This window comes from Crocodylus siamensis, chromosome 15, assembly GCF_052110815.1.
Source record: "Crocodylus siamensis isolate JL-2025a chromosome 15, ASM5211081v1, whole genome shotgun sequence".
Classification (NCBI taxonomy): domain Eukaryota; kingdom Metazoa; phylum Chordata; order Crocodylia; family Crocodylidae; genus Crocodylus; species Crocodylus siamensis.
The window spans coordinates 15,395,706-15,409,212 of NC_143409.1; the positions used below are offsets into that span (position 1 = coordinate 15,395,706).

Sequence of the window (13,507 nt, forward strand, 5' to 3'; positions counted from 1 at the left end):
TAGATGAAAAATTAACTTTTCTGAACCTGCTAGATAACTGGCTACATATGTGAATTTCAGGTTTGCAGAAGAGGAAAATGGCTCAAGAAACGAACCATAGCCAAGTGCCTATGCTTTGTTCCACTGGATGCGGATTTTATGGAAACCCTCGAACAAATGGAATGTGTTCAGTATGCTATAAAGAGCATCTTCAAAGGCAGAATAGTAGTAATGGTAGAATTAGCCCTTCTGGTAAGTAACACTAAGTATTTAGTATTCAGCGTGCTGGTTCTCATGTGACCAAACTGTGATGCGTCAGTGAGACACTTCCTGTCACTGCCCCACTTAACTTCCAGAGACTAATTACAACAAGAATACGAAAGATACAGCAATACTGCAGTGCTTTGTCCTAAGTACCCTTCCGTCTTAGAGAATATTTTGAATCGGCTTTAAAATGAAATATACTTATTCACAGTGTGAATAATCTTTCTGTAAGTATAATCTTAACTTATTTTTGCGGCTTACGTTTATTTTTGGTAAGGTATTGGACACACAGGGCTGCTTCTATCACTATGAAAATTTAGGCAACACTTTCCAGAGAGGATTTACCAGAAATTACTGACTCTGCAGATAATACCCAGCTTGAGAGAATTAATGAAAACTATTTAGAAGAAAATCAATGTCCTAAATTGTGGAAAGAGTGCAAGATTCAAGCTGACGCTTCAAACAACTTGGGGAAACCTTTTTTGAGAAGTTGCACTTGCAGTCTTTTAGCTTGACTTGGGTTAAGATATTCCAGAGACCAAAGCCCAATATGTACATGGATTTAGGTAGATGGCAAGAAGATCTTCTGCTAACCAACTGGAATGGGAAATGATTGTGGCTGGGGCGGTTTCCTTTTGCCAGCTGTCTGAAGAAGCTACACAGCCACCTCTGCTCTGAACCTGTGACCATATTCTGTGCATGATGAAAGCAACAGAAAAGTCTTGAGCAGTGATGAGCCCTGCTCCTAAACTCTGGTCTGCTCTGCTCTAATGAGCCTGTTGCCAGAGCATTTCCATTCTGGTTTTTCGGGGCTGCTACTGTTTCCTCAGCTGGGAATTTTGTACGGGCTCTGATTAACCTCACTATAGCAATCGTATTGAAAATATGATCAAAGTGGATCATATTTTCTAACATTGCTTCACAATTATGAGGGTAGGGACTTCTAAAAATAACTTGGACTTTGACTTCAGGGTCTGGGGCCCTAGGCATGGGACTGTTTTAGGAGCTTGAGAATGGATTGATTTTTAACATCCTGTGGTACAGTATTTCTAAACCCCTGGGTTGTGACCCAAAAGTGGGTACAATTCCAGCAGCAAGGAGCCCAATTCCATGCCACCACCCTTGCTGCTGCCAGAGGGTACCTTACCATGGTGGCACAGAGCTTGCAGCACTGTCACCAAGCTGCCCAACCCGCTGTGCCCTGCTGCACCGGATCCCACCTGCTGGGTCGTGGAGGCCCCAGGAGGATGGCATCAGGGCCGGGAGCCCACCCCTGCCCCATGCACAGATTGCGGGGGCACTTGTCCCCCATGCCTCTGCTGGAAGTGCACACAGTGGCAGGGAGCTGGCTCCCTCCCACCCCCTGCACAAGCCACCCACAACAGTGTCCAGCTCCCTGCCCAGGCCCCAAGCCTCATGCACCACCTGGGCTGGGCAGCAGCCCCAGCCCTGCCCAATTCCCTCCCTCCCTAACTATGGGGGCCTCAGTTCCCCCTCCTCCCCCCAACTTATCTGCGGGGAGCTGCTCTCCAGGGTGCCTGGTGGCCATGTACATGTGTACGTGCATAGAACCTCCTGCCTGATCTCCCTCTTCCCACTCCCCCCAGCTCCTTGCAGGCTGGACCTCTGCCAGCCTACAAGGGGAAATTCATTGTTTCCTACATTTGTCTCCTTAAAGGGAGAAAATTGGGATTTTTCTCCTTTTAAAATGAGAAAATATGGGTTTTACCGTGTTTTTCTGTGGCAAACGGAAAACCCAGATTCTTGTTGATTTATGCAAGATGATTCAACATTTCATATTCCTCTAATAGGATTTCCATGGCTAACGGGTTAACAAACAGACATTTGAAGCCTGATATGCACTTCACTGTGTGAAGGTTTGGCACTGTGCATCTACAAAAGAGATACTCAGTCCTCTGAATTTAAGCTGGGTTCCTCTGTTTTACACTAGTCATCGCTTGACTTGGTGAATAGGCCATATTAAAAGTGTATAAAATTCAAATCCATCACTCCATGGAATATAAATGCCTGATGCATCACTGAAGGTTCAGTGGTGGATCCGTGGTGAAAGGGGTTGAAGTATACTGTAGATATTAGATAAAGTGTCTTTGGGTATACATGGCCAGTGATATGTAGATATTCTAAAATATTTCAAAGTATTGGTCTCTTTAAAAAATGTACACTTCAATTACCAACAATCTTTAGAAGCTTTTGATAATCTTAACAGACATACTTCCACTTATTTGCTGTTGCTACTTTGAAATATATGCAGAGGTAGAGGCAGATGTGATTATACTTAAGTAACTTTAGTAAAACTTTTTTATATTGTAGATTCAGGTTCAGGAAGGATTTTAAGTATATGCTTAATTACCTTGTTGAATTGGAACCACAGTGCAGAAGAATCTGTTATGGCATCAACAACGTAAGTCTGGGAGGCGGCGTAACTTATTTTACATTTATTGTTTTCCTTGCAGCAACTTCTGTCACTAGTATAACTGAGTCCTTACCAGTTCAATGCACAGAAGGCAGTGCGCAGGAAACTCAGTCAGCTTTAGACTCTACATCTACCCCATCTATGCAGCCAAGGTAACTGTTCTAGTCTGTGCTTGTTAATTGACCTTTTACTTCAAATAACTCATTCTGAATACTGAATATTGGGAATGAAAAGTTAACACTTTCTCTCTCATTTTAAGGTATTGGAATTCCCTGCCAGTTACTATTGAATAAAAAGTTCTGGTTTTTAATGGAGTCTCAATGTCTGCCTTGACATCTCTGATATTATTCTCCTGTAGATGTGACTTATCTATAAATGGTCTCTAATCACTCCACACCATGCAAATTAGTGGTTTGATTTCTAAGATTGAAAGAAGTTCCCTCTCAAAACTCAGACTTAATTATAAATATATCAAACTAGGTAGAGTTCCAGTTGCAGTTCTTAACTAACTGTGCATCAGTGTTGGGTAACTTGCTTCCTTGATTTCATCCCAAGGGAAACAGTGTGGTCCAGTAAACAGGATACACAAGAGCAGTGTTCTAATTCCAGTTCTGCCACTGACTGCTGTTTTCTTAAGCAAGTCACTTTATTTCTCTCAGATTGGTGAAGAGTACATAATGTCCTCTTGCAAAGCATTCCAAGATCTGCAAGTGCAAAAAGGTCTATAAAACCAGTATCAGACTGTGTAGACCAGGGTAGGTAGGGTTAAACTTCTTATTCTTGTCTAAATAAGTGGCCATCTAATTCACTGCTCCACGGAGAATGCAAATAATTGTAGGTTACCTAGCTGTGACTAATATTCGGGAGTAGATAATAAGGAGTAATTGGTGAGGGGATAGTGGTGGTGAACTGGTACAGCAACAAACTAAACCAGTGCAAATTATTTCATAGAAAAAAATGCACAGAAAACCAGTTAATCAGTTGGTATTCAGCTTTTTACTCAGTACTTACAAAAAGCATTTAACTCATGACTATTTGTAAGTATATGCTTAGGTTTTGGCTATAAACTGGTTTCCATCACTGAACCCTTTCTCCACCCCACCCCAGTCTCTGTGTCCTGTCTATTACACAGATCAACCTTTTTATCTTCCTGTGGAGTTCTCTGCTGATCTCTTGCTTGGTTAGCAAATGTGGAGAGGAGTGACTGGTTTTACTTTGTGTGTGAAAACTTGTCTAAAATGTCTCCCAGGCATGCAGTTGGTCCAATAAAAGATGCTGCTCCTTCCAAAAACAAATCCTTGCCTATTGCTTTCATTCATACGAGTAACTTTGATCAGTGCAGTCTAAATAGAACTGAAGATGAAAAATTGTGCTCTCAGTAGTACCTGGGAGTTCTGCTACATCTTTTTTTCTGTAGACAAATTCTTAACCAGACTGATGTGCTAAGCCAGTGGGAGGCAGCCTTTTTTGGCAGGCATGCCACAAATTAAGCTCCAAGCCCTCCTTGAGTGCCATTTCCTTTCCCCTGTCTGCTCTGCTTTCTGTTCCTTGCCATGCCTGCAGCTGTGCTCTCTGCCCCTTCCCTGTTCTCCTGTGTACCACACACAGGCTGCCTGTGCCACTTGTGGCTTGCAGGCCACAAGTTGGCCATTCCTCATAGGTCGTCTGTGTACAATGGGGAAGATTAGTCAGTTATGGAAGGGTCTGTAGGAGTCTTCACACTTCTTCACTGACTAATCTTCCCAGTTGTACACAGACAACCTGAGGTGTCTATGTAGATTCCCTTATCTTCCTAGATTCTGGCTACAGACTGGGCAACTAGAGAATCTACCTTTTTATCTCCTACTAGTATGTAATTCTGAAACTTTAAAAGGAACTGCAGTCGGCTTATCTTGTATTATAAAACCCTTGCATTTGTTGGAAGGTGATGCACAGCATCGTTCCTTAAAGAAACATTAAAGACAACCCTAAAATGTTTATTCTTTGGAGTGAATCTCTGTTATCTATTTCTCTTCTGTATCAGTCTTTCTTTACTGATATAATATGCCACAGTGGAAGCTGAAAATAATTGTCCCAACAGCTTAAATCTTCTAATGATCAACTGCCTTAATGTGCTGCTGATGTCCTAAACCAGAAAAACAAGGCTGTGCACCAGCTTATAGTTGTATTAATTTAAGGCAGTCTATTGGGGGGGGGGGGGCAGTGGTGGCACCTGTGTCTCTGTTCCTTAAGAAGTCTAAACTGTTTTTTCTTCCTAGCCCCGTGTCAAACCAGTCACTTCTAACAGAATCTGTAGCATCTTCCCAAGTGGAAAGTACGGTTGTGGATAAAACAGTACCTGAAACGGAAGATTTGCAAGGTTAGTATCTGCGCTTGAGTAACTAAAACATGCACAAAATAATGCCTATTCTGTTTTTTCTCTCTTCATCCTCTACTATTTTTAACGTAGCCCTAACAGATGACTCATTCTGAAATATGACAATGTTCTGTAAAACTGAAAGAGAATACAGCGAGGTGCACATATGTAGTCTTAATGCAGAAATACTCCTGTGGTGGAACTTTCAGATAAGCTTAAGAAGTGTAAATTTCAGTTTCCTTTTTTAACTTCACAGTACTTGCTGAGTTTTACATTCTACAGTGTTTTGTTTACTGGGATTGGAAATGTATTTAGGGTGCATCTTGGCTATTTGTCTAATCATAATCATGCCAGAATAAGGACTCATCTAGTTGCTGAGAGTGCTAGGAGGGATACCGTAGTGATACAGAAACAAATGGATAGTGGTCTGTACTTTGTCTATATCAGAGGGGTCAAACTCCTTGAGCCCTGGTCCAGATCCACACCAGGGGGTTCCTTGGAAGCTGGATCTAGGAAGCTGTGGCTCTGATGTGTGGCATGCACAGTAGCTCTGGATCTGACCTGTGGCAGTAGCTCTGACTCCACCCCTGACCTGGAGAATGTGGCAGTAGCTTTGGCTTCTGCCGTGTGCCTCATGATGCTCCTGATCACTATGTCTGCTGGGGTCTGAGGGTACCGTATTCTGCAGTGGGCTGCTCCCCCTAGCTTCTGGTAGTCCAATGGACCAGCTCTGTGAGCTGTATGTTTGACACGCCAGCTTTATGTTGTAAAGTCCTTTGGGGGATTGGGGAATACGATTAAAACATGTACAGCGCAGGTCCAGTCAAGTATATTAGCCTGGAATCAATACAATGAGAATGGTATTGGCTTCACACTTCTATGATTCATCTGTTGTTATTAAACCTCAGTACATTAACTTTTAAGCAGACTGAAGTTGTCAGAGTAGAGCTGAAAGGGACCTCAAGAGGCCAATTAGTTTAAACCCCTGCTCAAATCAAGATAGTCTCTGAATAAACCATGCCAACGAGTGTCTGTCCAGCCACTTTTAAAATGTCCAAGGATAGAGAATCCACTTTTTGAAGGGACCTCCTTTTCAGTTATTTAGCTTCTGTAGGATAAAGTACAATTTACTCAGTCCCACCTTTGCTTTAAAGGTGTAGAAATTCAGCAAAGAAATAATTTGTCTGCTAGCTAGACTCCATTGAAACATGTTTGTAATCTTCACTTGTGTTGAACAATATAAATGTAAGAAGGTAATATAAAAAGAAAATTTGAATGGGAGTCACTAATAGAACCTCTCACTGTTGACAAGAAAGTTTCTCTTCACAGAAGGTAAAATTATGCAGAATGATGCTTGATCTATATAGCATCATACTAAGTGCAGAATGTTAAACATAAGAAATGTAAAAGCAACAAACCTCCAATGTGTCCATTTAACTCATTGCAGCTTTCTAAAATTCCTGCTTGGAAGGAATATAAAATTCTAGAACTCTTGGTTCAGAGATGATGATTTAGTTGGCCTAATAAAAGGTATCATCTCTGAACCAAGAGTTCTAGATTTTTGCGTTTCCTTTCATCTCAGACCAACACAGCTGCCAAATACATCCCTGCTTGAAAGAAGTAATTCTTGCTTTGCATAGGACAGATGTGAAGCTTCCTTAATTTAAGCGCCACCCCTACCCCACCCCTTACACAGCAGTGGTAGTAACTTGTAATTTATGGTCAGCAGTATGGAGAACTGGTACCAGACTGAAGCATTAGTTCTTGGGAGCATAGGCCACCGCATCAGCCAAAGAACGAAAATATCCTTACAGTATAATAAATGCAAGACAAATGTAATTTTGTACTATTTCTAATATGCATGGCTCATAAATAACTGTTCCAGAGTGATATTAGTGCCATACTGGTCATTTAATAAAAGTTAAAATATTCATTAGCTGCATCTTGTGGAAATCCTTGCTGTTGTTTAGTGTCTTAACAAAGCCTACAGTGTTCCTGTAACAACGAATGTTTTGGTTGAGCTGTTGTTTTAAGTGGATTTTCCCAAAAGTTAAAAACAAACAAAAAAAAAACCCCAAATAGATGCATAGGGATGCATTTATGTTTGTGCAGACTTGTAGAATATTTAAGCCAAGCTAAACCTGTCAAGTTTATAAACCCCTCACAGGACAATCACTCCCTCTCCGATCTCTCAGTTCTAATCCTCAAAGGGAACTTACAACACACCTTTCATAGACAAGCCTATGAACTTCTCACTTCATCAACCAGTGGACACTAAAAATCATGGACTCAATATAGACGTTGGATTTATGACACATTACAACTTGCCTGACATCTGATTCGCATGGTACCTGCCTGACCTGACTTCTTACATTCCTTTTTTCCCCCCACCTTTTCTCTCCTCCACTTCTGTCTCCCCCTTTTTTTCTTTTCCTGGTTCCCTACAATTTCCTTTGTATTGCTAGCCTCTTTTTTACCTTGTATTATTACCTCTGTAGTGTTTTCCCTTTGGCTTTTTTGTCCCGTTTTCTTCCTCCTCCTCTACCTTTTGTTTTCCTACTTCTGTCCTTTTATATTTTCACTGACATCCTGTCATACTTTTAGCTTCTCCCATTCCTGCTTTCCTGATCTCCAACTATTCCCTTCTTCACAGACTGCCTCTCTTCCACCTTATATTTTATTTCTGTTGTCTCCCTCTGACTTCTTTCTTGTGCTGTCTTCCCCCTCCCTTCTCTGTTTCCTTTTGTCCTGCTTATCTTGACTTATTTACATTTTCACTCACATCCCTCCATACTTTTAGCTTCTTTCATTCCTTGAAGTCTCAGACCAGCAGAGACTCCCTATGCCTGATGAAGGGTGACTGCGCCCAAAAGCTTGCAAAGAACTTTTTTACAGCTACTCAGTTGGTCCAATAAAAGAGATCACATCTACTCAAAGAACCTTGTCTGCCTAAACCCCTCAGACGAATTCAATTCAGACTTGTCTGCATGGCTTCGTTTTTTCACACCTAAGGTGATTTTCTGATTTTTAAAATAACTCTAGTAACTGAGCAACAGTATTTAATTGCTAGTATTCTCAAATAGCCTTAACATTTTCCTTAAGGTGACAAAATAAAATGCACTGACTTTGCTAACCTAAACTTTCTTTTGAAGATGTAGTCATGTGGTAGCTGGTTATTCTAGCTTCCTGAAGGATAACTGCAATAAAGGAGTTGTGTTCAGAATCTTGCAGCTCTTAACTTTAAAAATTTGAAGGTGCAGAGGCCATTTTTCTAGTAAACCTTTTTTCTTACTATGAAAACTCTAGTTTGGGAAGATGCATGCAAGTGCATGCTTATGTTCTACTGAAACTGGATCCCTCCCAGGTACAACAGTTAGCTCTAGCAATATTCAACCACTATTTCTCGCCCTTTGTCTTTAAAGGATGAAAATGTACTTTTTGGATTTATTTTCTTTTTGTTACCACACTTAATTAGTGATAAGTATTGATCTCTCTTTTCCAGACAGAGAAACTAAGACAAGTAATTTGACTGACTAGCTACAACAGTGCCAGTGGCGCAAACAGATTATCCCCTTTCAGCCCCTGCTAAATGCAGGGTACTTTCTTCTGTTTGCATCTCATTTTCTTGTGAATATTTTGAAACCCCACATGTCAGACTAAGAGCCTCTTTTTTGCACAGCTGTAGCATCTATAATTCAGGCTATGAGTGGTTTTTTAACAAGTGAGGGACTTCTAAATGGCACTTTAATTTCTAGGTTCCTGTCAGATACTGAGGAGGCCTGCTGCCAGCTCCTTTCTGTAGCTTCTTAACATAGTTCAGAGTCTTCTCTAGTTTCTCACCCGAGTCTCCTGTAGATCTGCTACTAAGTTTCATAGGCTGAGTTCACCAATAGATTTGTTGGATTGGGGCTTCTAACAAATCTCCATATTCTGCTGCTTCTGGGTAGCCATGTGTAGATCAGTAATTTTAGTACATACAGTGCATCCTGTGCAATAGATCTTCTGCATCGCAAGGAGTGTTTCCTTCAGCATATTATATTTAAATCCTCATGTTTTTGTATGCTCGCTGTCGCAGCCATTCAAGATTTGGGGACGGGGTGGATTAGAACATTTATCTGTTAAAGCCATCTTCTGGTCACCGTGCAACCTTTCTCGGTTTTGGGGCGAGTCCAAGTGCTGTAATCTGCTGTTTTCAGTCCTTCATGCTCAGGTGGGCTCCTAGCCTTGAGCCTAATACAGGATTCCCTTCATGATGGAGAGGTCTGATTAGGTGCATTAGTACTTTCTCCTTTGCAGTGATATTATCAGCTACGCTGGCCAAAAAACCAATTGCTGATCATATTAATTTTCCTTTTATTGGTGCCGATTGTCCCACGGAGGGATGCATGGATTGGTGATTCCATGCTGTCTTTCCAATTCTGGTAGCTCCAAACATGGTCACAATGTTGCTTCAAGAAGCAAGTTGAAGCATCCTCTGTACTTGTGCAACATGGAATGATGGGGGTTTGGCAATACAATATTTTAAATAATTTAAAGCTTGTCAGTTGCATTACATTTCTTAAACCTTTTCCTTTCCCCTCTGCTTCATGCTTCTCTGACCATTCTTGAACTCCTGTTGCTGCAGCCAAATATTTAAGCATGTCCTTAGATGTTGCTCAACAACAAGCAAGATAATAAAACATGCAAAGATCAAACAGCATAACTACTGAAATGCAGCTCATTCCAACTGAATAAAAATGCAGACAAGAAACGTTTTTAATGAGCATCACATCTTACGAAAGACATAAATAGAATGGACCCAAAGTCCCACTGAACACATAGAATCGTTATCACGTTAGAGACTATTTCAGTAAGCAGTTATCAGAGTGGAGTTGTTGATAGATACTTCAAATATACATGACAGTGCCAGAGGCTCTGAAACAGTGTGATTATGATGTAGGCATAGAAACATTGCAGGGTATCCTGATTTAGTGAACGCATGCTCCAGAGAGAGAGGGAGAGAGGAAAGATGTACGATACAGATTTAAAACTGTTTCATAGGTGAGTTGTATATAAATACTACCGAGTAGGTGGAATAGGTTAGTGCGTGTTTATAGAAGCTCAGTAAAAATGTGCCATAATTTGTTTAACCACTTAGTCCTTTCAAAATTTACTTGCTATTTTACTGCACAGTGGTCTGTTTAAAAAAAAAAAATTGTTGCATGAAGGAAAACATAATAAAAATACTCAGTATGTGTGTACACAGATTTGTAAAAATGAGTGATTGGTGATGGACTATAGTTTTTAGTTGGGAACATCTAATGCTTTTTTTTTTTTTTTTTTGAAGTTGGCAAATTGCTTTTTAGTTTGGACTTGCTTTTCAGCTGTCTCTTGAAATGTTGTCAGTTTGTAAGCTCTGTAGCTTTGTCAGTTTTCTTCTTTGTATCTTTCCCAGTTCAAACATTCATGTTTTATTCTATCACGGTTTATATTTCTATCCCCAGATTTTAAATGAGTACCAATTTTTTTTCATAATTTGATTTTTTTGTTTTGTTTTGTTTTGTCTCCTTGCAACCTGACACCTGTCATCTCCTTATGAATTATGCTTCTCAACCACCCATTGAGAATGCTAGCAACAAAACAGCAGTCAAAACTTTGTGCAACTGAACAGCTTATCTAGATTTGGAGACTTAGCAAAATATGTATTCCAGAACAATTTCAGTGTAAGCCTCTGTTTGGACCCTGTCATAAAACTAGCCACTGGAATAAGAGGACATCTTTCTGATGTTTTAGTTTTGCGTGGATTGAAACCATCCTTCCTTTTCTCCAGGATCTGCTGTTGCTCAGATACAGGTTTTTGTGTGTTTGCTTCCTTTGAAACGCATTTGATTTCTTCTGCCTTGCTGAAGATCCTCTTTATCCCTTCAGGTTTCCTCAAGGAAAAGCTTATGAATAGAGGAAAATGAAGAAGGACAAATGTAGGATGTTGGGGGTTTTGCATGCCCCCCAGGTGAATGAACTTCTTAATCAGAATTGCTCCCGAATTTTTCCTGTAGTCCCTTTAAAGGACACGTCTAACATCCATGAAATGGTTGCAGTCTGAATCCTAGGTGTGTTGGATTGTACTTCTGTCTTACTGAAGTAAGGAATATTCTACATGGAAATGGAGGTGGCTTCCATCTTAACAGAAACTATCAAGCAAGTAATACTTTCCTGAGATTTGATTCCCAGCTTTCTTCCAGCTGCTGCCTCCCCCTCCTTTTTCTTGGCTGTGATACAGAGGGGTGGGAGGATGTAGAGCCATTGTAGTTCCTTAGTGCAGCTTGAGGATCCCCCCCCCATGTACATCAAAGGAGGTAGGAATGATGGAATAGGGGGGAAAGAGGAGACACTTCAAGATCTGAATATCCGTGGCTGAATGTCATTCTCTGATAGAGTGGCAGGGACCAAGTTGGAGACTGACTACGGAGTGACACTTGCTGTTCCAAATTTAAGGTTGATGATAGCTTCCACTTAGAAAACCAAAAATATACTTTTTCAGCCTTTTTCTCATATACTCCCTCTAGAAAGATGGTGATCCAAATTCTCAAGAATTTGGCCATTGAAAAACAAAAAACAAAAAAGTGATTTTTTTTTCCTGCTAAAATAATAAATCCCATGTTCCAATAAAAAAATTAAATTACAGTCTCTTAATGGTTTTGGTCAACATAACTTCACTTATTTTATTAAGCAATAGTTATGTTCCTGTTTGACTGAAAAGTTAATGAGAATGTCACCTATAATTTGCCCATTAGTTAATAGCGCCCATCACCATGCTATTTTAGCATGCACACCTCCATGTGCTGCCAATTGCAGCATTTGTTGTTAGTTATGGAAGGGCACATCATTGACAGTGTCCTCAGGCACCGAGATATTTGTGTTTCTTTACCCTAATGGATCAGACACATCATCAGCCCCCATTCTTAAAGAGCTGGATCCATCAAAAAAACACCTCTTTTCAGCCCAGCAAATACCTGTGATGGCCTCAAAGATCTCTTCATTCAAAGCTGCATGTGCATATTCTAGCTCAGGGGTGTCCAACCTTTTTGAATGTGGGGCCAGATCACAAACTTTTTATTACCCAGTGGGCCGGTGAGCCATATTCAAAGACCTCACAGGAAGTGGTGTCACATCAGGATCCTTTACTAACTGGTCATTGATCTCAAGGATAAGCTAGTCCAGGGCTGCTCAGATCTGGTGAGGCTGTGGGCCCCAGATGCCACCAGCACGTGTTGCACAGGCTGCGTGCTGTGGGGGTGGGCCCCGAGGACCCCCTCACTGCACGGGCTGCTCCAGCAGCATGCACACCCCCATCCCTGGCCAGGCAGGCTACGTTAGCAGGACCAGAACTGCCAAGGAGGCAGCTGGAACTAGAGCACCTCTGGGCCGAGCTCCTCCTGCCCAGCCCGGCTCTGCCAGTCATGCGCCCCCAGCTCTGCGTGGGAGCTTACCTCGCGCCTCTGTCCACCATGCATGCGGGCCATGCTGCAGCTCCCCCGGTCATGTGCCAGGGGCAAGAGTCGGAGCCAGAGAAGAAGCTGCATGGGTTGTCCCCAGCTCCTCCAGTCAAGCGTGGCTGGGGCAACGGCGGCAGGACCCGGCTCACAGCCTGGCCCCGCAGGGGTAAGCAGCTCCCCTCCCCTCGCTGCCAGCTGGGGCCCGCAGGCCAGCCTTGCCCACCTCACCTCGCCGCAGCTCCGCGCTCAGCAGCGGCTCTGCGCGCCGCGGTGGCACTGCTGCCGCAGGCTGGATAAAATGGCCTGGTGGGCTGCGTGGTGGCCCATAGGCCGTATGTTGGACAAGGCTGTTCTGGATGAGTCTTACCAAAGCAACTCTCTTTTTTCTTCCTATGTGGAAGTCTCATGTTGTCCAAAACTTGGAGAAAATGTAGAGTTGCCTAGTGTTGTCAGATGTGACAGGGTGGTTGAAACACCTTGCCACAGGAATGCAGAGACAAAGAAGAAGACTAGGAGAAGAAACTTACTTGGAGACGCTGAAGAAACCAAAGTGGGAAAGATGCTGCGCCCTGATTAATTAAGGAAAACAGCTGGGGCCACAGGAGTTCAAAGGCTGCTGTGGCAAGCCCAGCTGCCTGAGATCAAGCCTGGGACAGGAAGAGCAGCATGGCAGAAGAAAGGAAAAGCTGCGCCAAAAAAGGGAAAAGGAGAACAGCTGAGTCAAGAAGGCAGCGAATCACATGCTGCCATGGGACACAGCTGGGAAGAGAGGGAATTTAAAGGGACGCCAAGGAAGCGTTCTTTGTCAGTATGAGGAGAGGGAGTGCAAGATGATGATAGAGAGGATGTCCAGAGACGATGGGGGAAGGAACCAACCCTGGGGCGTAGAGGAAGGTTCCCAGACTTACCTGGGAAGAGCCAGCAAAGAGATGGAGATTATTTTGTCAGTGAGTCCAGTCCCTAGGGTTGGAGAGAACCTGGATCCTAGAAGAGGAAAGA

At 42.3% G+C, this 13,507-nt stretch overlaps 1 protein-coding gene across 2 annotated transcripts in view; it reads left to right on the plus strand.

The window, feature by feature from the left end:
- The window catches only part of ZFAND6 (zinc finger AN1-type containing 6), a 50,997-nt gene that overhangs the window by 30,268 nt on the left and 7,222 nt on the right, over nucleotides 1-13,507 (plus strand). For both annotated transcript variants that reach the window (XM_090028953.1, XM_090028954.1), the window contains exons 2-4: nucleotides 61-231; nucleotides 2,718-2,829; nucleotides 4,936-5,036. In XM_090028953.1, coding sequence (XP_089885079.1) covers nucleotides 78-231; nucleotides 2,718-2,829; nucleotides 4,936-5,036 — 367 coding nt within the window. In that variant the 5' untranslated portion in view covers nucleotides 61-77. The remainder of the gene's footprint in view (nucleotides 1-60; nucleotides 232-2,717; nucleotides 2,830-4,935; nucleotides 5,037-13,507) is intronic.